Source organism: Triturus cristatus, chromosome 1_1 (genome assembly GCF_964204655.1).
Source record: "Triturus cristatus chromosome 1_1, aTriCri1.1, whole genome shotgun sequence".
NCBI classification, from domain to species: domain Eukaryota; kingdom Metazoa; phylum Chordata; class Amphibia; order Caudata; family Salamandridae; genus Triturus; species Triturus cristatus.
In genome coordinates, this window is record NC_140579.1 from 1,157,057,887 (window position 1) to 1,157,084,688 (window position 26,802).

The 26,802-nt window shown below is 46.5% G+C and overlaps 1 protein-coding gene across 2 annotated transcripts in view; it reads right to left on the bottom strand.

The window, feature by feature from the left end:
• Nucleotides 1-26,802, bottom strand: part of LOC146871779 (uncharacterized) — a 490,516-nt gene that overhangs the window by 43,952 nt on the left and 419,762 nt on the right. The window contains exons 3-4 of one of the 2 annotated variants that reach the window (XM_085651396.1): nt 8,151-8,291; nt 7,145-7,261 (exon numbers count right to left, since the gene is read on the bottom strand). The exons of the other annotated variant lie outside the window; for it this stretch is intronic. Of the exons in view, the coding sequence (XP_085507522.1) occupies nt 7,145-7,261; nt 8,151-8,291 (258 nt within the window). The remainder of the gene's footprint in view (nt 1-7,144; nt 7,262-8,150; nt 8,292-26,802) is intronic. 2 annotated transcript variants of the gene reach the window in all.

Sequence of the window (26,802 nt, forward strand, 5' to 3'; positions counted from 1 at the left end):
GTCGATGATGGGGTGGTTCTGGGGACTGATATCAGCTTGGGGATGGAAGATTCTAATAGTCACGGGGACGATCTTAGCCATTCTTTTCCTGTTCTGTCTATGTATACAGTGTGCTCCTGCAATGTGTAGCCTCTGTGTTGCATCATGTGTAAGGAACCCTGTATCAAGGGACGAGCTAAGCAATAGGATGATGCTACAGCAACATCTTTAAGACTTTATGAATATGGACCTGGACTCAGATTAGTATGAGTATAGTTATTGCCTATGTAAGGGCAAAAGGAGGGTCTGTGGTACTGTAAATTTCGGAACCATGTTGGTAGCATGGTCCTACCATGCCGATTTTGGTATCAGCGGACCGCAAATGACTAATGCGGTATGTATGAGTGTTTTTGTCACGTTTCCCCGATGTACTCACTGTGTATGCAATACTACATATTAAACCCTCGGGTTCCATTTTAAAACGGTAACCATTTTGTGGTTGCCCTCACATAGGCTGCGCACTGAGGCCATGCCTAGGCCTAAAGGACACGCAATCTTTCTGTGACTTCTTTGTGACCTGTGCAAACTGACTCCGCTGCCCGAGGTCAGTCCTGCCCGACCGGTTCCTTTTACTGCGGCCAAATGGGATTAGCATCAGGGCCCGACACATCATAAAGTCGTGCATCCCACACAAACCCTGACTAATCTCTTTCACACCTGACTCTGTTTCCTACTTTATGGCTTGTTTTACGAGGAGGAGGTGTCCGTTTTATTGGGGTCTGCTGATATCTGATGAGGGTTCTGAGCCTCGCTGGGTAAATAATTATGGGCTGACCGAGCTGAAATGTGGGATTATCATCATGACTTTGCTCTTTCTTTGAAGCGAAAATATGTGAACGACCACTTGTAAAATAGGGGCGGTGTTGCCCAGAGCGTAATATTCTGTATATAAGAAAAGACTGTTTTTTGGTTGGGAGCAGTCTCCTGAGAACATACACCGTGCTGTACTTCTCGGATACCTGTGATTGGTCTGCAGCCAATAAATACGATTGTTGACTTCATCTAGAAGACTCTGTGTTTCTGTAGTCTGAAACAGGAAGAACTCGAAGTCTTCGGGTGTGTCCCCTGGCACCGCTGGGTTGGTTCTGAAAAACCCAGTACTTCAGGGACTCCCCGGACATGACAGAATATCGCTGTAAGTAGAAATGGGGCCACTAACGAAACAAGGACTTAAATTGTTGTCCTGGAACGTGAATGGGCTGGGCGACAAGCTAAAGAGGGCCACTGTGATTTTACTCCAAGAGACACACTTACTGGGGAATGAGTGCAGGGCACTGACAAGATGGGGATTTAAGCTCGTGGCACACTCTGCCTTCGGCTCCGGGTCCCGGGGAGTGGGTATTATGACACGGAAAAGCTTCCAAATGGTGATTGATCGTACATGGACGGACAACCTGGGTAGATTCGCAGCGAGATCAGGGAGATGGGAAGGTCGTATTCTAAATCTGGTGTCAGTATACATATCACCTGGCCTCCAGGCCCCAGCTTTCAAGGACCTTGGTGACCTCCTGCTTACCCTACCAGAGGGGAGACTCCTTGTTGGGGGCGATTTTAACTCAATCCTTTCAGACAGGCTAGATCGCTGGCCCCCAAGGGACCTGCTGCCTGCTCTTACACAAATCCATAACTTTCTGGGAGCGATGAAACTAGTGGACACCTGGAGGGCGCTCCATCCCATAGCACAGCAATATACATTTTTCTCGGGGGCCGAATGCAGCATGTCCAGGATAGACTATATCATAACACCGGCGGACTAACTAGAACAGATCAGAGAGGTAAACCACCTGGCAACAGGTATATCAGATCACTCGCCCATCTGGGCCCTGATAGAGGTAGGGCACCGTGGGTTGGAAGGACGGCATCGATAAGTCCAAGGTATCTTAAGATCCCTCAGATAAATGAAAAAATCATACGGGAAACCGAGCTTTACTTTAAAGAGAATGAAAACTCGGTTGACTCAGCGCAGACATTGTGGGAGGCCTACTGCAGAGAGCAAGCCAATAGAGTTGTGGTGGAACTCATGGCGGAATCTGGCAAGAGACTCGCTGAGCCGCAAGAGATTGCGAATACGTTTGTGGACTACTATAGCAGGATTCATACATCCTAGACTACTTACACGGAAGCTGTCGTGGAATCTCTATTGAAAGATATCTCCCTATCCATGCTCTTGGATGAAGACCGGGTGAACTTGGAGCATGAACTAGAAAGTACAGAGGTAGAAAGTGCCATACAAGAATTGCAGACGGGCAAGTCGATGGGCCCAAATGGCTTGCCTATTGAACTGTACAAACTTGCCCGAGCAAGATAGCACCATATCTGACCAAAATGTTTCAAGTGAGTAGCAAGATAGGATCACTCCCAATAGACCAGCGGTTGGCAACTATAGTGGTCATCCACAAAAGTGGGAAACCCAAGAATGTATGTTCCTCATATAGGCCAATATCACTGCGTAATGCTGAAGCCAGGATCCTAGCAAAAATACTGGCTACCTGTTTACTATGAGTCATAACCAAGCTAGAGCACCCAGACCAATGTGGCTTCATGCCAGCCAGGAATACTTCTCTTAACTTGTGGTGATTGCATGGAGTGCTGGACCGAGCTGACACAATGCGGGAGGATGCGGTGGTGGTATCTCTTGACGCGGCCATGGCTTTCGACACGATTGAATGGTCCTATATGTTCTCAGTATTAAAGAAGTTGGGATTTGGCCCGGGCTTTTTGAGAAGGGTTCAGCTCCTTTATAAAGATCCACTGGCCCAAATTGTAGTTAATAACCGAAAGTCCTCAATATTTACTCTTGGGAGGGGCACCAGATAGGGTTGCTCCCTTTTCCCACTGCTCTTCGCCCTCATGTTAGGGCCATTGGCAATGTGGATACGGAAAGACCCTATCATAAGAGGACTCAAGTGGGCCGAGAACAGGGAGGACCGTATTTTTCACTATATGCCGACGACATATTGTTGTATATGGCGTCGCCCGGTGCCTCCCTGAATCGAGAAATGCATATTTTTATAGTATTTGGGAGATTCTCTGGATATAGTATTAACTGGTCCAAATCAGTCATTTATGTTCTCAGTGATAAATTGCCCACCCTACTCAGGGGTTTCACTATTAATGAAGCAGAAACAGGATTCAAATATCTGGGGATCCATGATTTCTAAAGATCCGACCCATTTTTATGAACGCAACCTCTTGCCCCCGCTGCAAAGACTTAGAACTGATGTCTCACATTGGAAATCTCTCCCGCTGTCACTATTGGGGCGTGCAGCATTATTCAAAATGATGTCCCTACCATGCTCTTTATATGTTCTGCAAAATATGCCTCGCCCAGTCGGTACAGAGTACTTCAAATCTATAGAAAGCGCCCAAAGAGAGCTTTTGTGGGAGGGAAAACCACCCAGTCTATCTATTCAGAAGCTCACACGAGTGTGGTATGACTTGGAAATGGCCTCCTAGATATCAAGAGATATTACTGGGCAGCGCAACTTACTGCAATTAATCAGTGCACATATAGGCCACAGGAGGACCCTGGATACCAAATGGATAGGTGGCTGCTTCCATGGGGGGCTTCACAGGGGCACTTTATGCTAACTCCACCAAACTGAAACTGTCGGGCCCACTGGGCATGCGGTCCAAGTGTGGCGGACAGCCATGAGAAGCCTGGGCTGGAAGGGTAAGATCACACGGGCCACCTCACTCTGGGACGCAGAACTACTTGGCAATTTAAGACACACCAAGGGTTTCGACCGGTGGGATTTAATTGGCATTTCCAAGGTTGGAGATCTTTGGCAGGTGGGAGGGGTAGTCAACATTAGCCCACTTGAAAACGGAGTACGACCTCGCTAGCACTGAGCACTTTCGATACCTACAGATCAAGCATGCACTGCAAGCGGTGATAACGAAGGGAGAGATGCCACTAGACTTCTCCCCGTTAGAGGACAGGGTCTTAGACAAATACATGCCGGAGAAGTCCATTTTACTGATATCCAAGAAACTTATCAATAACACGTGTGACCCCCTCCTCCAGTTCCGAGCTTGATGGGAACATGACGTAGCGGGACTGGAGGATAAGGAATGGCTTGAAGCACTAGCTTTCCCCAGAGAAACTGCTATCTCCTCTCGGCTTGGACCTGAACAACTGAAAATACTCCACAGAATATGGAGTTGTGGGCAAGAGGGCACCTTCGTGTATATACTTTGGGAATGTACGGGTATTCAGAATTATTGGTCTGAATTGATGAAGTGTATGGAGGAAGTGATGGGTAATAAGAGAATATGGGTGACACTTGGAATGATAATTGCTAAACGGAATATTGCGAGATTGTGGAGGGCGCAGGCACCACTGTCACTGACAGCATGGGATAAAGACATGGATTGGTGCATGTTGACGGAGAGGACAGTGTACGAATCCAGAGGGTGTCCCAACAAGTGGACACAGATTTGGGAAAAACAATATTACTTGTCTTTGCCTATGGGGGGATTAGGGGGATGGAATAGTCTGATGGTTGTTTGTTCCTTTCTTGGTTGCCATTGACAGATTGGGTTGCTCATTATGATGAGTTGTGCTCTGATACCGCATGGAGCGGTTGTAATGATGTTTTGATTGACTATGAAAACTCAATAAAATCTGTTAAAAATAAATACATAAATAATAATATTACCTGTCCTTGATTTGCACATTTCTGGTTCTCACTTTTAAATGCCAAAATGGCAGGGAAGAAAAGCTTCTGAGTGTAGGTGTACACTAACTCATGTACACACAAAACAGCAAGGGTCTCATGGATCTAATTAAAACAGGATATTATCTGCCTTGGGGGGCCTGAAAGGGGCCACAACACAAAACCCTGCTCAAATTGTGTCCTTTATGGCTTATAAGGAGTAGAGGAAATCTATGCTGGTAAAAGATTGAGATGGTCCTGCACAAGTCCCCAATCGGTGTTCCAATTTTACACTGGCTTTATACATTTACAAAGGTTCCGTTCATAATTCAAATCACCATCTTTTACTTTTGCAATGGTGATGTCGCTCATTTGGAAGGAGTCTGCTATCCCTACCTTTAAATTGCTGCACAACTTCTGAATGCCACCATCTGGAACAATGATGCTTGGCATGAACACAGACATCACTGCTATCCCTCTGAATTGGGGAGCACTGTGTGCATGTCTACAATTATGCATTAAACCCGTAGGCATGCCACCAAGCAGTACTGAATGCTATGCCATATCTACCCATGTAGTCCCAGGTGACATCACAGGTCCACAGAGGTAAGACACCCTCTGCCAGACTTTGTGTTGCTTGCCCGGAAAGATCAGACTAACTTCACTGCAGAAAGCTTCATAGCCGGCTTTACAGGAGGTGCTCTCCAGCTTACGGAGTGTGCTTTCACCCTCCAGTGCTAAGGACGTGATCTCAACATCCAGAACTAGAGCGGGGTAAAAGTGAACTAGCTCTGCTAGTGGGCTTGGTACAAGAAAACCACCTTCCTGCCCATTTAACACAATGCTACGTTTTTATTGCTTTTTCCAACATACTACAGTGACACGGGAGTGTGCAATCTGGTGAGAAGTTGTGAATTTTGGCAGCACACAACCTGGGTTTCTGTTAATCCAGACTTTTTCATTCGGTAAAAATGTGTGATCCTGTGCAATCACTTTGGTTATCAAACAATGGAAACTTACAAACACCGTGCAGATTCCAGTAAAAAAATGTACATAGTTAATAAAGTTCCTTTTCGAAGGTTATGTGCAGAAGGTGTGTGGTATGGAAAACACAGGATGCCCACACGCTCCCATCTTCTTCCAGGGGACTGGAGCTACATACAGAGTCTAATGTTGCTGCAAGAATCACTGCTAGACAATGTGGCCAGGTACTACCTACACCCCCTCCTCCCCTACCAAGGACAAGAAAGTGACAGGAGAGAAGTTGGATGTGGGGAGCGTAGAACCTCCCCGGCCGTATTTATTAAACAAAGATTAATAAATATTTATCAAAATTTACAGTATTCACATAAATTTTGGCAGAAAATATACATTACATTGATTATAATTGATGTCAGATGGCTAACCTTAACGTAACTCTAATACAAAGGTTTCCTATCCAAATCTAACATATCTTTAATAATCATTACAGTTTTTATTTTCTGCGTACCTAATTGGGCCTGCAGCAAGGTCACTAACTGGTGTCAGATACTTATCAATTTTAACCACGCCCTCCAGCCGGAGTGTGCATGCGCAGAGGGCCCGTTCACCGTGAGGGTACCCCCCCCCCCGGTTACCCCCGTACGCTCTGTACATTATCTCCATAAAAGGGGCCCTTGCAGTTGTGCGCCATTTACTGGCACCGTTGTGCACGTGCGGGGTGGCCAACCAGCCTAGTGAAAGCGTGACTCCCTCCTCCCCCGCACCCATGGAGTTCTAGGAGAGACCACTTGTCCCTCCCACTTGGGCGACCCCATTCAAGAATGGCGCCGCCCTCTAAGGACCTTAAATTTACTGCTCACCAATCATGACCTTACCGCCACAGGCCAGCGTAGTTGACCGACTATCTGGCCCCCTGCGCTCACTAGAAGGTCATGCCCTGTTGCTGAGGCCACCCAACCAAGCTAATATATTCTCTAAGAACACTTCATTACCTACCTTGGACAAGTGAACACCGTGTTTTAGGAAGCATGGCTCGCCCCTAATGCACCCATGGGCGATGGTCTGTGGATGAGGAGCCCTGAAAAGTCTCTCTATTTTGTTATTTATTCTCCTCGTGGAGTGATTCAATGCCCTTACAGATTCCCCACCCCTCCATTGGAATCGGGGTATCATCTGATACCACCAGATAGTGCATCCCTGGCATGTCTTGGCTAACCAACCTACTTCTGAGATTATGGTTTCTACACACCCTCTTCTTCCCAAGTTTGCCAGATCGTTCTCCCCTAGGTGCAGAATAATAATATTGGTAGGAGCCCCCCCCCCTTTTCCAATAAGTCTAGCACGATACTCCTAAACTGACTGAAGCAGAAGCCCCCTTTCCCATGGAAAGCTATCTCAAAACCGGCCTGCCGTGCCCTGGCTTTATAATTTCCTGTAAAGAAAAATTAGACAGACGCCTTACATACGAGTGGCCAACATCCACACAATCTGTGATCCTTTTTCCAGTGCTGATGGTCCTTGACTTGCCCACCGCTGTTGTTGTGGTGTTCTCAGTTTCCCCCCTGCATGACAGGTTTGAGAAACTGTAATGAAAGCAGAGAAAGACACATGCGTCAGCGTCTGGCAAAATATCCCACTCACAGCATATGTAGTCGCACATAGCGCTTATAACAATTGGAGGCCCATCTCCCAATCCTTTGGACGTTGTTGCTAGGTAGGCCCCTAGCCGTTGCCTCAGTGGCTGCCCCTATCCTAAAACAGTGAGTTCCAAAACAGCCTGGGTTCAAACCTGCCTTCACAGGATTGCCATGTCCAGTACTCTCTTAAATTGAAAAGGTGTGAGTGGGACCCCATCTGTGTGTACTAGTAAAGGCCCCCCATTGTCACAGGGTCTATCCTGCAGGTAATTTTCCACATGTGAGAGGGGGCAGCATGGGTTACCATATGCACGATGCAGTACTACCCCATCCCCTTGTGCTTCTTGATCCGTCTTGGACTTCCTAATCGATATCAGTAGTGTCCCCCCCTTCACCTTAATGTGGTCAAACTGCAGGCCGCCGTGTACATCCTGTTTGTTTTGGGCCACCAATTCCCCAATCCTAAATGCGCCATAAAAGGCCAATGAAAATGCGGCAGCGAACGACCGCACTTCCCCTGAGGTGCTGCAGATCGCGGGGAGGGTTCCTAGTAAAGATGTCAGCAGCACCACCCCGATTGGCTACCTCGTATCTGGGGCAGACCCTTGGAGGCGTTGCCAACCTTTTAAGGCCTTCCTAACCGTAAAGCTGTTGGTGGTATCCCCTTTGTCGCTGATTTGGGCAAAGAAAGAGATTGCTGCCACATGCCGCTTAGCTGCTGCCGCAGAACGCCCTTCCCTTTTTAGAAAACCCAGGTACTGAAGGAGTGCCCCCGTGTCGGGCCACTTCCCAGCCCACTCCGTTCCCAAGAAAGAACAATATGCCCAAAACGCACCTTCATATGCTTTCCTGGTCTTGGGTGCTAGGCTAGCTGCCACAAGGTCCGGTAGTTGGGGGCACCAATCTGCCAGAGTAGTTCTGGGAAGGGGGTGGCGTAGACCGTCGCAGCCGGGAGGTGCTCCCTGAAAACCTGCATCTTAAAGCGAGAAAGTGCATCAGCAGCATGGTTTAGAACACCTGGCACATGTTTGGCTCTAAATTGTTCTCATATGCATGAAGCTAAATATACAATCTCCTTCAGTAGGCGGAGAATCATTTTACACCGTGCAGCTTGTTGATTGATGCATTCAACAACAGTCATGTTGTCTGACCAGAACACCGCTGATTGATTACGCAGTTGTTCTGGCCATACCGTCAATGCCACCCAGATGGGGAACAGTTCCAGGCAACCGATGTTACCCGTCAAGCCAATTTCCCCCCACCATGCAGGCCACCGCAGTGCCACCCACTCGGTATCGAGTATGGCACCAAATCCCTCACTACCTGCGGCACCAGTCATTAAGCCCAACTCCGCCGAAATAGTGGGCGGACCGGGCCACACTACCTTGCCATTGAAGTCCTGCAAGAATGCCTTCCAAATCTGCATGTCCTGCCTAACCTCAGCTGACAGCCTCGTGTGGTGGTGTTTCTCCCTGGGCCCAGCCATGGCCTGTGAGATGGATCGGGAAAACGGCCTTGCCATCGGAATGACCCTTAAGGCAAAGTTTAGTTGCCCTATTGCCTGTTGCAACTGGTGTAGTGTGACCTTCTCCCTGCTCAAACATTGCTGCAATGCTGCCCTGAACTTGGTGATCTTGTCCGCGGGCAAACAAAAACACCTCTGAATGGAATCTAACTCGATCCCTAGGAACTCTATTGTTGTTACTGGCCCGACTGTCTTTCCCGGGGCCAAAGAAACCCCAAAAGCCTGCATGAGCGTGCTAAATTCCTGCAACGCCCACCCACATTCCCGGGAGCCTCATGACCCCAAGATAAGAAAGTCATCCAGGTAGTGCATGACCCACTGATGCCCTGTCTTCTGTCTGTACGCCCATTCCAAAAATGAACTGAATCTTTCAAAATATGCGCACGACACAGAGCAGTCCATTGTCATACACATATCCATATAGAATCTTCCTTGAAACTGAAAACCAAGCTGGTGGAAATCAGAAGGGTGGACTGGCAATAACCAAAGAGCGGATTCTATGTCTGATTTAGCCATCAATGCTCCAGGGCCCAAACCCCTGAGCATCTCCACAGCTTGGTCAAAGGAAGCGTACTTCACACTGCAAAACTCATCATCAATTGCGTCATTCAGAGAATTTCCCTTGGGTGCTGACAGGTTGTGGATGAGTCTGAATTTGCCCTCTACCTTCTTGGGAACCACCCCCAAAGGGGAGCCGACAAAATTCTCAACAGGGATGGACTCAAACGGGCCAGCTACTCTACCCAGGCGCAGTTCCATGTCAATTTTTGTTGCAACTATACCGGTGTTGGCCCGCGCCGAGAGTTGATTCTTGCACTCTGGTGTTCCCAAATAACCTAGTGCTAGTATCCTAAAACCATACCTGAAACCATCCAAAAGAGTTTTTGCAGTAAGATGGCAGGGATACTTGTTGAGCCAGGGTGTCAAAGCCGTTACATTAATGGGAGACCGTGCTTTGAGCGGTGTCTCCAACTCATTCCTGTTTTTTCCTACCCCTGTCTTTTGATTTTGTGAGACATTTAGACTCGGGGTGAGATGGGTTGGCACAAATGGAACATGCATGTTTGAACCTGCAAATTCCTGGAGGCCTGGTGCAAGTCCGTCTATTAAAATCCCAACATGTCCCTTTCCTTCCCCCGCTGCCGTTTGTATTATTGGTGGAAGTTGTGTTACCCTGTGACCGAAAGGAATGAAATGGCTGAAAAGACTGGAGGGCCTGGCTCTTTGTATTATTTTGTCCTTCCCCACCAAATAGATCCAGCTATGCTATTGTGTCGATGCGGTCCCATGATAGTGATGGGTCAGATGCCTTAGATCTCCTGAAATTCTTGTCATATTCCATCCACCCCCACCAGCGAATTTATCATGTGCCCGAACTATCCTGTTTTGGTGGCAAGCTATTTGTGCCTGCAAGTTAGGGAAACGCTTAGCTCTCACTGCCATGAATATGGAAAAACCTCTGATCCTGTTAATCAAGTTTTCCTCCACCCTGTATTTCTGTAGTTGATTGGCCCATTCCCTAGGGAGCATCCAATCTTGATTTTTCCTCGCGTCCTCCCTCTCTCTCACACAAATCAGCAATGAGAACATATTAACATATTCCCCAGTCCAAATTCAGTTTTTTACCTTTTGTGAAACATGTCTGCCTAAACGTTCTCGCTCTGCCTCCCGATCTGGAGGGGGCCGGCTCGACCACCATACTTTTGGCGTGGCCGATTCCAGCCCCGCCGTTCTCGCCTCTGTGCTCTCTGACCCACCCCAGGCGAGGTAGCAGACACACTGGAGTAAGGGATGAGGAACGAACCGCAAGGTCCGTTGCCAGTTCAGAAACACATTCTTCCCACATCAGGGCTTTAAGTGGGATGAAAAAACTGGGGGGGTCTCTCAAAGGGGCGTGGCCAATGTAATTAAGGGCGTGGCTTAAAAACACATACGCTACAAATTTGTGCTTAGCATAGTGTGTCACCCGACTTGTATTTTGCTGTTTCTGTCATTGCATCCAGATATATGATACAACAAGTAACATCATACCTACAACAAGGCAGGACTATTGGCATTGTCAATGGTTGTTAGTTGCATAAGATAAATAAGCAGCAAATATGGCTTGTTGTATATAATATTGAAAAAGCTTTCACTTAAAGACCTGCTGACACCACAACGATGTTGCTGCTCCTGAGTTTCAAAAATAGAAGGGAAATGCAGAGAGAAAATGACACTTTAAAGCATTTCCCTTCCCCTACAACGCTCACCTGGCGTGGCATGACGTCATGCCGTAACTTCTCCACTAGTGAGAAGTGAGCAGTGTGAGCATGGATGTGCCTGCTGTCACTGCAGTCCGGAAAAAAACGTACCACCTGTGCCAGGGCATGAAACAGAGCCCGATAGAGACCCGTTTCGAGGCCCCTCTAAAAAAACTGCCGGTGCTCAGACCCGGTGAGACCCGGCCCACTTAAAGCCCTGGCCCACATACGTGTTTATTTCACTGCTCAGTATCCTGTCCACTGGCGGCTCTCTGCCAGCGAAAAGTGCAGGACGTGGAAAGCTCTGGCAAGGAGGCACCCTGGTGGCTGCACTCCAAGACGTAGTGTCACGGGGGCAGCCAGGACGCACAACCCTTCCTTCGCTTGGAATGCCTTGGGTTAATTGATTCACATCTTGGAAGGTGCCACATTCCCATGTGCTGTTTCAGAGGGCTGCTGCGTAGGTATTCCTAGTGAATTCCTCGGTTTAGGAGGGAGGTCACACTGCTGATAGGTGGGTTCAGCCGAGGGGGGAGATGGAGTAAAGGGAAATTCATTTAAAAAAGACATGTAAAATGCAGGAAGTAAGAAACTGCATTAAGTGCCTGCTGCAGGTGTAGGAAATGACCACGGCAGGCCAAGGCCGGACTTCAGCAAACGCCACCATCTGGGCTGGTGACAATCTACTGAAGCTGGCAAGAGTACATGGCCATACAAAGACCACATGTGCTTCCGCTGTGTTTGCAGGATACGAGCCAGGGGCCAGGACACAGAACAAGGCAGTGGCCCCGTTCTGATCCCTGGGCCTGTCCACGCCAGTCAGTCATTCAGCCCTGGTTGGCTGTTTAAAGGGGCTGTCCAGTGTACAAAAAACTATTTGCTATGCAATAGGTCTCGCATTTAAATGCGAGATCTATGGCATTACAAACAAGCGGCCGCCACAGTCTCAATAAAGAACAAGCATTTGTAATGCAATAGGACTCACATTTACACAAGAGCTCTTGCATTGCAAACGGGAGTTCAGGCGGGTGGGCATGGGGGCAGGGGGGCGAGAAGGCATGGACAGTGGGAGTGCGGGCAAAGGGGGCGGAGGTGCGAGAAGGCACGGACAACAGGAGTGCGGGGAGGGGGAAGAAGGCACTGGCAACGGGAGTGTGGGCGGGAGGGGGGCGAGAAGGCATGGACAATGGGAGTGCGGGCAGGGGGAGCGGGGAGAAGGCAAGGACAACAGGAGTGCAGGCGGGGGAGGGGGTGAGAAGGCAAGGAAAAAAATAGTGCTCTAAATAACACATACCGTACACTGTAACACTTGAAGTACAAATGACGACATGGCCATAATAAGGCGGGACAAACAAGCCTCATAATCAGAAGACAGAATTTACGAAGGAGAAAGACAGAAGCCAATGAAAAATATGGGTGGAGAGTGAGGGCAGCTTGTCTCCCATACTCTACTACTGCATGCCTCGCAGAGCGAGTAGCGCATCCGCGCAGCCGCTAAAGCTCGACCTCAAAAAGACAAAATCATGAACTGTAAAAATCTAATTAATCACATTAGACAGGAGTCGAATAAGATTTCAAACAAAGAGGTGAGTGCTAGGAAGAGTTATTCAACTATAAGAGACCAAGCCAGAAAAAATCTTAATAAAAATAAACAAGAAGTGTTTAAACAAACTCGAAACCTAGCCTAGTGGAAATCCTTGATAAAAGAACATAAAAAAGAAGTAAAGAGAGCTGAGTGGTTGGAGAAACAATGATAGAATAAAGTTATTTTTATTTTACAAAGTGGAAACTAAACGTTTTTCTGGGACCTTATAGCAAAATCGATGGGCAGCCTAAATCTGTGTCACATCCAGTTGATGAGGAGGTGTGGGTTCAGTATATTAAGGAACTGTTAGAAATTGGGTTGTAGGTTGACTGGGGTATGATCCCTAGTCAAGCAGCAACCTCAATCCTAGTCAGGGTAGGAAGCAGGCAAACCCTAAATTAACCTGACCAAAACAACAAAAATCCAATAAGTAGAACTTGGGTCAGGAATTTTCAAACAATAAACTGTAAATTAGTGCTTAGAAGCAGTAAATGCTTGAAATGAAATAAAAAAGGGATTTGTAAAGTGCTCCTAATCCAAAGCTTTCAAAGCGCAGCAGCTAAAGAATTCCATAACCCTGTTAAGGAATCCACCCAAGAAAGAAAGCAGACAGACGGAGATACCACCATCTTCTCCATGCAGGCTGTATTGCAGTCTGCATGGAGAAGGCGAAAGTGCACATGACTGGTTTGGGTTGCCCGAGAGGGCCGACCAAACAGTCATTGCACACTTAGGTGTGGGCAAACCACTGCTCCATTAGCAGAGCAGCCCGGCCCACCCACCCACCTGTAAAGGAAACATAAAATGGTAATAACTTAAAGTTTTGATCATTTTATGTTTTTGCTCTCACACTGCGAGAAAGCAGTGGGGGATGATCCTCCACCATAGTGGAAGAGCCGCAACTGGGATAGATGCACTACACTCAGCGCCTAGAAGATCACTTGTTTCCTAATTGGCGGCCGGTGCAGGTTCCGCTGGCCTTCTGTCACATAAAGGTATTTTGCATTGTTAAGTATTTTGCACCATCTGAAGTTTTTTTGAGGAGTAACTATTAATATTAAGGTATATGGCATTACAATAATCTAGCCGCAATGTGATCGATGCAATTGCCACTAATTTGTGAAGTTCCTCAGGAACAAAAGGAAAAATCTTCCTAAGCGAGCAATAATGAGAAAGCAACTGCTTGTGGTACGGTTTACTTGAAGGTTAAAATTAAGAGAAGTATCTAGTAATACTCCAAGGTTCTTAACTGAATCCGCGGGGGTAGGTAGAGGCCCACATGACTCAGGCCACTATAGTTCTGACCATACAGAATGCTGGGCTCCAAAAAACATAAATTCAGTATGCTCCTCATTAAGCTTAAGTTAATTATCCTTCATCCAGTGGCTCACACCAGTCAAAGTTTTGATTTCTCAGCCGTTTTAGGAAGATTATCAGTGAAAGACACAATAATTTGTGTATCATTGACAAATGACAAAACCTGGAAACCAAAAGATCTCACCAAGGCAGCCAAAGATGAGACATACAGGTTATAAAATGTGGACTATGCGGGGAGAACTGCAGTACTCCACATGGGAGACTGAAGGCCTTGGCGGTAAACTGTCCACAGCTAACAATATGACATCTCCTGACCAGAAAAAAGTGAAGTAATTCCAGCACATTGTCACCCACCCCTACTTAGCTGCCTGACCATATGTGAGGGAGAGACAGAATCAAAAGCCGGCGACAAGCCCAATAGTACTAAGATATCAGTCCCACCCTGGTCCACCCGTATTCTCATTGTATCGGTGGCAGTGATTAGAGCTGACTCCGAACTATGACCACTTCTAAAAACGGTTTTGAGAAGGGTCCAGAAGGTCACCGTCAGTAATGAGCTTAACTAACACATTATTTAAATGTTTCTTGAGTGTTTTCGCAGGGGTGGGAAGAAGAGAGATCGGGCGGGATTTCTTCCACTCATATAGATCCTTATTCAGCTTTTTGTGAAGTGGTATATTAATAGCTTCCTTCCAACACTTGGGGAAGATGCTAGATCTCAGGATGTAATTGAAAAAGGTTCCCAGGAACTCAGCCACTGGATCAGGGACCAGCTGCAAATTATTGGACGTCACGGGTAATTGGGAGAATCTGATTTGATACCTCAGGAACCCTTTGACCAGAAGTGCTAACAGGTGTGGAAAGGACAGCAGGTGAGGTACAGCTGCAGAGATATCCTTACCCAGACAATCCTCCTCATAATTTTGAACAGAATTAAATTCAGCATAAATGTTGAGAATCTTGGCCCTGAAAAATGTTGCCAAGTTGTCACAAAAAGCTTGTGAAGCGTTGTTCTGTTGCTTACTGGGGGTATTAGATGAGCTCTTCACCACTCTCCTTGGTAGAGTTCTTAGCTAGAGTAATTTGAGCTGTGTAGTAGGTGGATTTGGCCTTTAGAATCACTCCCTTGTATATGGCAAGTAGGGATTTGTGCTTATCCTTCTACTTAGTATCTAAATTAGTGTGCCACTGCCTCTCCTGCCACAAAGCTACCACATTTCTCTGAATTCATTAGAGAACCTTGGGGCTGACTCTTTCTTCTTATGAGGACACTTAAACCTTATAGCGCTGTCTTATCTAAGGCAGCCTTAAACCAGTTGGAGAGCTTTTCTGCCGGATAGTCCAAGTGGAAATCTGCCTCAATTGCTGAGGATCTGAGGGCTGACTGAAGCTCATCTGTGTTAATTATATTCCAGGTTCTATAGGCTTCGGGCCGATTCTGCAGCTGTTTCAAACTAACAGACAATTGAGGACAGAAAATAGTAAAACGAACCATCTGATGGTTAGTACAACTAAGAGGCAAAGTGTCTTTTACATATAAGTCAGTGGAGTTAGTAAAAATACAATCTAAAGTGTGGCCTGCACTATGGGTGGCGGTTTTCACCAGTTAAGTGAAACCTAAATTGGACCTAAGCTCCACAAACATAGAGGAGTCTTTGTTGGAGGGGTCCTCAATAGGGAAATTAAAATCACCCAAAGTGATGAAATTCAGGTACGAGATATACAGTTCAAGCACCTGGCCCCAGTCTGTGAGGAACTGTGTCTGTGAACCAGGTTGACAGTAAATCAATAGGCCAGCTAAAGTAACCTTCTCGTGAGGTCAAATTCCAAAATGCGTTGCTGCACACACCTCATTAGGTAGGTTTGCTATTTGCACAAATGAGCAATTTAGTGATTCTTAACTAATTATAGCCAGATCTCCCCCTGCACGACCTGGTTGGTATAATCGAGAGATTGTCTACCCCCTTGATACTGCATCCACTAGATCAGGCTTGGAATCTTCCTTTTCCCAAGTTTCTGTTATGAAAAGACAGTCTAAATCCGAGTTAAGAATCAGGGCATTGACTTGATAAATGCACCCACTATATGTAGCATGGCTCCGCTTCCCACCTTCCTTGTGGCCGCATCGCAAAGTAAAACAAAATCACATTGACTTCATGTCTATGTTTGATAAGAGACTGCACATTGATAAGTGCGCCCCCTATATGTAGCATGGCTCCACTTCCCACCTCCTTGTGCCCATTTCGCAAAGAATGTTGCTCAGTTTAAATGTGTTGCAGTTGGAGAACGCAGGGTGTATCGTAATATCGAGGGAGATCATAGGGAAAACCGTTGGCTTACCTGTGGCAACTAGCTGATCCTGGGAGTAGGTAATTCTACCTTAGGCAAGAGATTCTGCCTGGAAAAAGGCAGCAACCATGGTACCGGGCACTGTCTGGGTGCGTACGGGCACAGACGGGCTTACCTTGGATGCGCCTTCAGATATCTGGTCGCGCCGGACAGGTACAAAGTCAAAAGTTTAGGTCAACCGTGATAGAGCGCAAGCCGGATACAGTGACCCAGTGAGGCCTGCTGAACAAAAGTATCTTGATCCTGGCTATATTGACGTTGAAGACGCGAGCAGCAGCTGAAGGAATGTGTTGGTGTAGATCCATGCAGTGGGGGCGATGCGCTGGTCTTGATCTGGGCAGCAGTGATGAAGCGTCTGCTCCGATGAGCGATGAGCTGCGATGTGGAGATTCTGTATCGTATAGAGTATACAGTCGACGGAGATGCAGAGACCTTGTACAGTGGTGGTTCCAAAGGCGATGCATCGAGCCGATTTATGCAGCAGAGGTGATGCGCCGGTTCTGGTCATGCAACAGGAGTGATGAGCTGGTTCTGATCCATGCAGCAGGAGTGAGGCGCTGGTTTCGATCCATGCAACAGGAGCGATGCGCCAGTTCTGATCAACGCAATGGCCCCGATGCATCTCCAGAAAGAAGTATTGGAGCACTGGCCAGACTATAATAATCGTGTGTACATTACATAAGTTTTATCATTATGCTGATAGACTCGACCATGATATATCATCATTTAGTCCAAACCGATCTGTCTTCGAACGATGCACCCATCTTTGTTCAGAGAGCAAAATGGCCTTTGTCATGTCTTGATGGTAGGGTTTCAGTTTCTCAAAGACAAGCCATTCAAGGTCGTCTGCATTGTGCCTCTTTTCAATGTAATGGGAGGGGAGTTTAGTAGCATCTCTTTTGAATCTAATGGCGCTACGGTGTTCGGAGATCCTAATCTGCACCTTTTTGGTTGTCGTACCAATATAGATCAAGCCAAAGGGACATTTAATCATGTATACCACGTTTGTAGTGTTGCAGTTTGTGAGTGTTTTAAGCCGCCATGGTGTTTCCCCCCCCCTTTTGCTTGTGTGCTCTTCACGCATGTGGTGATATTTGTTCACCTGGCGTGAGATACGGGAAAGGTCTTTTTTTATTAAATCAAACAACAAAACATCAAATAATGATTTATTTTTCATACCTTAAAATCAGGTTGGATGATTAAATGTACTATCCATTTCTTCTTATCAGTGTATACTATTTTCTTTCATTTATCTGTACTGTATAGGTTTTCCATGTGAACAATTTGAAAGGTTACCAGGTAGGATTCACCTAGGGTACTATGGCTTTTGATAATACTTCACTATTAGCATAATTATCTGTGTAAGCCTAGGAGCTATTATAATAAAATATAGGGACCCTGCAGCCCTGATGAATGCCCCAGACCAGTCAGGCTTTTTGTGGGCAGAAGCATGTTGGCTTTTGGCAAACAGGTTTTAACCATTGCACTCATGATGCCCACCAAGCTAATTGTTTTTAACTATACCCAAAGTACACACGAATAAAGGTGGCAACCGAGTAACTTTGAGGTATTTTTTAGAGTATCTGGATCCCGTTTCTATCCAGGAAGTTTTAAGTAAGAACTCCCTCATGGAGGTTTGAGTCCGCCCTGGTAGTACTATCTTACTAGGGTGAGGAGAGGATGTCTATGATGAAGCATGACATTAATATGTGTGTGAGACATCTTTTTCCATTAAGGATGGCGATCCTTATATGAGATTTTACCTTTCCCTAATTTAGTATCAACGGTTGAGACCCCCTACATAATTGGAGTATGCAGTCTCCTGTGTACTTCCTTGATACCGGCACCCTACTTTTTGTGTTATTGGTGTAACAGAGACAGACAGCAGGAACCAAATGGTTAAAGTAAGAAAATGTCAGCTTTCTAAAAGTGGGATTTCCTTAACTGTAAATTACAATCTGACTTCATCATAAATTAGGATTCTAAATTAGGATTCCAGAGACACCAGACTTGGGGTCTTATCTCTTCCCAATTGTAAATTACATTTACAAAATGATAGAAGGTAATCCCAATGTTATTCTTTTGGAGAGATAGGCCTTGCAGTAGTGAAAAAAGACTTTGGCAGTTTTTCACTACCAGGACATGTAAAACGTAAAAGTACGCATCCAGCCTTGAATACATTGCACCCTGCCCTCTGGGTTGTCCAGGGCTTACCTTAGGGGAAGGTTTGGGCCTGGCAAAAGGTTTACTCTGCCAGGTCGACATGCCTGTGTAAAGCTGCACAATCAAGCTCTGCAGTGGCAGGCCTGAGACATGGTTAAAGAGATACTTCTGTGGGTGGCACAATCAGGGCCGGCTTTAACACTGGCGGGCCCTGTGCGACAATGTTTGTTGGCGCCCCCCCAATACCCACCTCTGCCACGGATTCCCTCACTAGCACCCTTCAACAGTGCCCCTCAAGTCTCCATAACCACTGTCTCTCAGATTCATTTAGGGGCATATCAACAAGCAGGCGATAAAAAAATTATGGCCGCTTTTGCGGCCGTTTTAGGCCGGAAAGCGGCGATAATTTTATCGCCTAATCAGCAAGGTCACGCTAACGCGTGAAACCTTGCTTTAGCGTCAGGATTCCTAACGCCCAGCTTTGCATCTCTAATGAGATGCAAAGTGGGCGTTCCTGACCTGGCATGACAGGAGAAATGTTGCTAAGCGACATTTCTTCTATCAGCAAGCCTAACGCTATGAAGCATAGCGTCAGGAAAAGTAGCGATAACCCCTGTTATTGCTACTTTCCTTACGCCTGCTTCAGGACTGACTTAGCCATGATATCCTATGGAAGGTGGATATCATGGCTAAGTTTGTGAGTCCCTATCAACTAGCTAACGTGAGATTATCGCTGGGTTTCCAGCGATAATCTCATGTTAGCCAGTTAGCGCTCGGATTTTTATCGCTAATGAGAAGCGTTGCTGATAGCACGCTATCTCAGCGATAAAAATCGGCGCTAGCCGGCGATAATTATCCGAGCGCTAAGTGCGCTCAGCGATAATTATCGCCGGTTGTTGTTGATATGCCCCTAAGTTTTATAGCACCACTCATACCAGTGTAAGGTGTCAGAGCACTTTACATCACACACATTGCACAGAGCCAATCATATATGTGTGAATCAGTGTTTAGGAAATGTTACATCAGACTGGACTACAAGGTGGAGTGTAGGAGTGACATGTATTTGATACTGGTTGGCAATTTAGTTTAAGAGTCCTTATTCTGGAAGAGCACACATTCAGAATTTAAAACATAACATCATTGATAGGGGTTCTCTTTAATAATAAGAATTGTTCTCTACCCAAATGAACCCTTTTGGCAAGATTAGGATAATGAAAGACTGGGCAAAAAACATATGGCTCTAACACCGTGGTTCTCATAGTACGGCCCGCGGGCCGCCAGTGGCCCTGCAGACCTTCCTTGGCAGCCCAGAGAGAGTGGAGAGAGAGAGAGTGGAGAGAGAGAGAGAGTGGAGAGAGAGAGAGAGTGGAGCGAGAGAGAGTGGAAAGAGAGTAAAGAGAAAGACTGACTTACTGATAGAGAGAGCGACTGACTGAGAGAGAGACTGACTGACAGAGATAGATAGAGAGAGACAGAGAGAGAGAGACTGATAGAGAGAGAGACTGACTGACAGTGAGAGACTGACTGACAGAGAGAGACTGACTGACAGAGAGAGACTGAGTGACTGAGAGAGAGACTGACTGACTGACTGACAGAGAGAGAGTGACTGACAGAGAGAGAGAGACTGACTGACTGACAGAGAGACTGACTGACTGATATAGACTGACTGAGAGACTGGCTGACAGAGAGAGAGAGAGAGAGAGAGATTGAGTGACAGAGAGAGACTGACTGACTGACTGAGAGAGACTGGCTGACAGAAAGAGAGACAGACTGACTGACTGACTGACTGAGACTGGCTGACTGAGAGAGAGAGAGACTGACTGAGAGACTGACAGAGAGAGACTGACTTACAGAGAGTGACTGACTTACAGAGAGCGACTGACTGAAAGAGAGAGACTGACTGAGATTGACTGACTGACTGACTGACAGAGAGAGAGACTGAATGAGTGAGAGACTGACTGACTGAGAGACTGACTGACAGAGAGACTGACTGACAGAGAGACTGAGAAACTGAGAGAGACTGACTGACAGAGAGAGAGAGAGATTGACTGACTGACTGACTGAGAGAGACTAACTGACTGACTGACTGAGAGACTGACTGACTGAGAGAGAGACTGACAGAGAGACTGACAGAGAGAGAGACTGACAGAGAGAGAGAGACTGACAGAAAGAGAGACTGACAGAGGGAAAGAGAGACTGGCTGACAGAGAGAGAGAGAGACTGACTGACTGAGAGACTGACTGACAGAGAGAGAGACTGACTGACAGAGAGACTGACTAAGAGAAACTGACTTACAGAGAGAGACTGAATGACAGAGAGCGAGACTGACAGAGAGCGAGAATGACTGAGAGCGAGACTGACTGAGAGCGAGACTGACTAAGAGAGAGACTGACTGAGAGAGAGACTGACAGAAAGAGAGACTGACTGAGAGAGAGAGAGAGAGACTGACTGACTAACAGAGAGAGACTGGCTGACAGAGAGACTGACTAAGAGAAACTGACTTACAGAGAGAGACTGAATGACAGAGAGCGAGACTGACAGAGAGCGAGACTGACTGAGAGCGAGACTGACTGAGAGCGAGACTGACTAAGAGAGATACTGACTGAGAGAGAGACTGACTGAGAGAGAGACTGGCTGAGAGATAGAGACTGACAGAAAGAGAGACTGACTGACTGAGAGAGAGAGAGAGAGAGAGAGAGAGAGAGAGAGAGAGACTGTGATGGAATTGGGGTCAAATTGTGTATGAAGCTATTCAATGCCTCTTAAGATTGCTATTGTCTGCTAATAAAAATGTATTATCAAAATGTGCTCTTTGTAATTACATCTGCTTTTGAAATACAACGCTGTCGCATTGTCTAATGTTTTGAAACGGGTTTGATTTATTTTTTTACTCTAACCCCTCCCCCCACACTGACCCCACCCCTACCGTTGCAGCCCTCGACCACAAACCACGCTGTAATTTTGGCCCCGGCAGAAAGTTTGTGAGTACCCATGTGCTGACATATACCTTGCAGTTTGCATGCAGCTCTTTGATGACAGTTAATAACGCAATGTTCTAGATTAGGATTTTGACTTATAAACGACAAGTAACAAAAGGAGTTCTCTTACAGAAGCAGTAACACACTGACCCATTTACATTATATGCACTTTGTTATGTACATAGTACACGTTTTTAGCAGCAGGCATTTTAACCCTCTGTGCTACCTTAGGAGGAGTCAAAACTTCCACTAGACAAACCGCTGGTCTCTTTCCAGGAAGACGATTAATCACAGGAGTTAACTTGACATTTTAATTGATGCCTGAAAATTGCTGGAGGCTTTTGTACCGGAGGCCAGGAACGTGGCAGCAGGTGCTTAAAAAAGATAATATGCTTGCAAAAATGACTCCCACACCTCAAGTCTGCGCCTGGTGCAGTGGCACCGATTGGACCACCCCAGAGCTGGTCCTGGGCACAATCAATGCTGCAAGCCCACTAGTATCTTTACAGGCTATGGGTACAGGGGGTACCACTTTACTAGAGGCTTACAAGTAAATTAAATATGACAATTGGGGATAAACCAATGTTACCATGTTTAGGAGAGAGAGCACAAGCACTTTAGCACTGGTTAGCAGTGGTAAAGTGCACGGAGTCCTAAAGCCAGCAAACACAAAGTCAGAAAAGTGGAGGAGATAGGCAAAAAGTTGAGAGGATGACCATCCTAAGACTGTCAGGTCTAACACATGTCCCCCAGCTAAAAGTGGGGAGAGCTACCCCAAACCCTTGGGAGTTTTCTTCACTAAGGAGGAAAAACCTGGCGAGACCATCAAAATTGGCGTGGCCTGACCCTGAACAGGGTTCCACCGTAAAGTCCATCCCCTGTAGGGAGATGGACCACCTCAACAATTTTCCATTCTCACCCCTCATCTTCATGAGCCATCTGGGGGGCCTGTGGTCTGTCTGAAACAGGAAATTAATCCCAACAGGTATGGTCTCATCTTCTTCAGTGCCCAGACCACAGCAAAAGCTTCTCTTTCAATGGCATTCCACTTCTGTTCCTGTGGAAGTAACCACCTACTAATAAAGGCTACTGATTGGTCTAGATCCTCTTCCTTTAGATGTGCTAACACTGCCTCTATACCATGCTCTCAAGTGTCCTGTTGCACAATTAAATGATTGGATAAATCATGTGCCTTGAGTAAAGGTGCTGTATACATGACTTCTTTGAGGGAATCAAAGACTTTCTGACAAGGCTCTGTCCAGATTACCAGTCTCAGGCTCAGCAGCGGCTCCTCCGATATGGTGGAGGAGCATCGGCCCCCCTGCCAGGTGCCTCAAAAACAGCAGAAAAGAAAAAATAAAACTATAATAAACATGTTTTATTATCGTTTTATATTTCCTTTCCTGCAGAGTCTTTGGGGTCAGGGGCATGGGGGATGACAGGAGGAGTGGTGGGCACTGTTATCAGTGTGCATGACAGTTTGCCCGACCGTCATGCACATTGAAGCTCTCTCCAACCTGAGTTGAGGTGCTGGGTTGGAGAGAGCAGGCACAGGCTCCCAGGAAGGGCAAATCCACAGTTCTCAGGCCAATCCTGAAGCGACTCTCATGCATGAGAGCAGCTTCAGGATTGGCCGCAGGGCAGTCTGGGAGCCTGTGTCTGAGTGGAGAGGAGCAGAAGAGAACAACGCTGCCGACAAGTTTTAAAAAATAATATTATTTTCCCGTACCTTGACCCCTATGCACTGCACCCTCTCCCCCGCCTGCCCACCCGACCACTCACCCACAGCACCAGTTGCTACTGCTCGGGCTGCTTCTTGGAAGACAGCTCAATTAAGGGGGCAATGATGGTGACATAACCCTTAACAACTCTTCTGTAGTAGCCTGTGAGTTTTAAGAGGGATCTCACTACTGTCTGAGTTTTAAGTGGTTGCCAGGCCATGATAGTTTCAATCTTGGCCTGGAGGGGCTGCACCTTTCCTCCGCCTACCAGGTGTCTCAGGCACACCATGGAACCCTGCCCACTCTGGCACTCGCTGGACTTGATGGTCCGGCCTGCCTGCTGCAGGGCCTGGATCACCTCGTGGAGGTGTTCCGCCCACCTGAAACTGTAGACAACAATGTCATTTAAGTAGATGGCACAAAAGGCCTCCTTACCAGCCAGGACCCTGTTAACCAACCGTTGGAAGGTAGCAGGGGCATTATTCAAGGCAGGGGGCATCCTCCGAAACTGGAAGTGGCCCTCTGGGATTGTAAATGCTGACTTCTCTTTGGCACTCTCAGTCAGATTGATCTGCCAGTTCCCTGATGTCAAGTCAAAGGTATTGAGCAATTTTGCAGTGCCCAGCCTGTCGATGAACTCATCACCCTTTGGGATGAGGTGTGCATCTGTCCTGGTGATGGGATTGAGTCCTCGGTAGTCCACGCAGATACAGAATTTTGGTGTGGAGCCTGGTGATTGTGGGAAGGGGAGGGTTTTTGGCATGTGGCAGCACAGGGTCAGAGAAAGATGGGAAAGGAAGGAAGGGGTTGACTGAATGTTAAAAAAACTGCGCTTTCCCCATGTTAACTATAATCAGAAAAATGTATACTGTCTCACTGGAGCCAAGTGAGTGGGGGTTGCTGTTTGCATAACTTTAATTCAACAGCTCCGAATGCCCGCCTGAAGATTGGTGCTCTGGGCATGAGCCCAGCTCGCCATTGCCAAAAGCAGGCCCTGCAAACAGGAGGTCAAGAGACTAAAACTCAAGCCACAAAAGGTCTCAGCCAGCTTACTGTTTCTCCCCTTTTCCTCAGAAGCAATGTAAGACTGGGACAAAAATCATAGGATTTCAGTGACCCATCTACCGATCAGCACTGTTGAGGTCCCCAGTCTCCGCCAACTCCCCAATCCAGAATCAGAGAGGCCCGGCTACATGTCTATCATCAAAGCATTCAAGTCCTGGGGTGTTTCCTACCTGCTACCCCTAGTGAAGTAATAAGGAACATTTCAAAAACAATTGTTTTGATACATGTTATAGTCTCTACAATAGAAGTGGTAGACCAACGAATTAACAGAGAGAGATGAGCCAGAGCCAAGGCAAGGGTCTAGCTCTAATCCTAGAGTCCGTTCAAGAGAAGAGCCCTGAAAATATTGCTATTAAAATCATACAACAAACAACACGTAAAAATGATAAAGTCTCTTCAAAGTTCACAAAGTGTACTTCTCACATCACATTATAGCACTGCCCTGAGAAGTACTTTATTAAAAGTGATAGTTTTTGAAATGTAACCATTAGTGAACCAAGAAACAAAATAATTGTCATGTAAACCCTGTACTGGCCCAGATTATTGCAGAGCAACATTATAGTCAGGGGCGTGGCTTGGTCAGTAAGATTGAGGGGTGTGAGCTTCAGATTTCCCAACAATCACACTGGCATTTCATGGTAAAATACATTACCTGAGAAACAGGACACGAGGGAGGGTTTAGGGGCAGTAGAAAGGGAGAGCAGTGTGGATTGTTAGCGGTACATAAATACCCAAATATTTTAAGAACTTCAAAACAGAGAGGAGAGAGAATGTATGTGTGTGTTTTAGTCTGTGTGTGACATCTCACCATACCTGACTGAAAGCACATGCCCAACTATGTACGAGATAATACATTTATCAGGGGGGTCGTAACACCCCGAACACCCCCTCCCCCCTGAAGCTACACCCTTGATTATAGTATCTTAAATCAAACAGCAGAGGTTTTTATATAACTGGTATTCTGACTCACATGTTTGAAAGTGCTTTCATGTGCGATAATGAAGAATAAGAATTTTGGTGAATTTATATATTTGCCTAAAATCGCACAATTTAAGGAGAAAGACACAATTTTTCCAGGTTTTACTTTATACAAATCAGCCACTAAATGGTTATTTATTTGTCTTTGCTTACGTTAAGACTTTGTTTTTACCTCTTTGTGCATTTTCTGCAGTTTTATAATGCTGCAAATTCGACTTGAAGGTATTGGAGTGCTTTATATGAGCAACAGTTACATTACACAAGGTCATCATTAATTGTTTATAGGGATAGGGGAGGGATTAAGTGGTTTGCCCACAATCACAGGATGTTGATCCACCATTGAGACTCAAAACAGGTTTGGCTGTTCTGGCTGTAACTCCACATCCAAGGTGTAGGTAGGAAGGCAGGCAGAACCCACATGAAAGCTCGGCTTGTTATGGGCTTGAGGTTCCAACAGGACCTTGAGTTGAGCCAGAGCCAGGTTTCAGGCTCAAGCCTGACTTGAGCTTTCAGTGGTCCGCCCACCTTTACTCTACAAGTTTTAAATGCATCATTTACAGCACACTTTTTCCAAACTTTACCCCCCAACAAAAAAAATACCAACTATGGTTTTGTAAAAGGTTGTGATTTGTGCAGTGCATGTGGGGCAATTATTTTGGGGTGCCCAGGCCTAAATAGAGCCTGATCCAGTGCATGCTGTGGACTGCTTCTCTTCAAGTTGGATTCCATAGAAACCCGCTCAGTTGCTTACAACAATAAATTTAACAGTGGAGGCCAGTAAGTACAACTTGGAAGGGGTGGGTATCCCACACGCACACTAACTTACACCCAAGCATTCACATTCACACATGCGTATACTCACCCATTCATAACACTCGCTCACAAATACACATACATTCATACATACACACATGCACCTAACAGTCAATAAAAATACAACACTTACCTGCTGCATCTCTCAGGAAGGGAAGCATTGTATGTGCCAGGAGGGTTAGGACTGCTTCCGCCCCTAAGGTCAGCCAATGAGGGGTGGCTGCAGTCCCAAGCTCGTCACAGAGTAGGATGGGGTGGGAGAGACTGCTGACCCCACCCACTCTGTGATGAGGTGTCAGTGATAGACACTCAAATCTGGGCACATCAGCGCTTGCAACTTAAGTGCCCAGGTAAAAGGCCAGAACTGGCGCTTCCCCTTAGTCATGAGGGGGAGGGTCTTGAGGACCTCTGCCTAGCTCAGGAGGTCACGCCCTCAGGAGCTGTAACATCCTCAACCCAGCAAAGTTCAGCTCTTGCAGCAAGGAGCCTGTGCATTTAGCACATGTCTAACTCCTGGCTGCTTGACCTGAAAATAAAGTGTGTCTGTCAGGCTAACCTTTGCTCAGCCTGACGGACACTCTTTATGCCCAAAACGTACATGGGTGTGGCCCCTCCGTCCTCATGGATGGGCTGCTGCTGAATCTAATGTAACATTCCTGCATTCTATCTCTCACTCCTCTTCTCACCATTACATTCCTAGGAATTGATGCGTCCTAAGATAATAGCAAAACTCTGGTCGCTCACATGCAACCA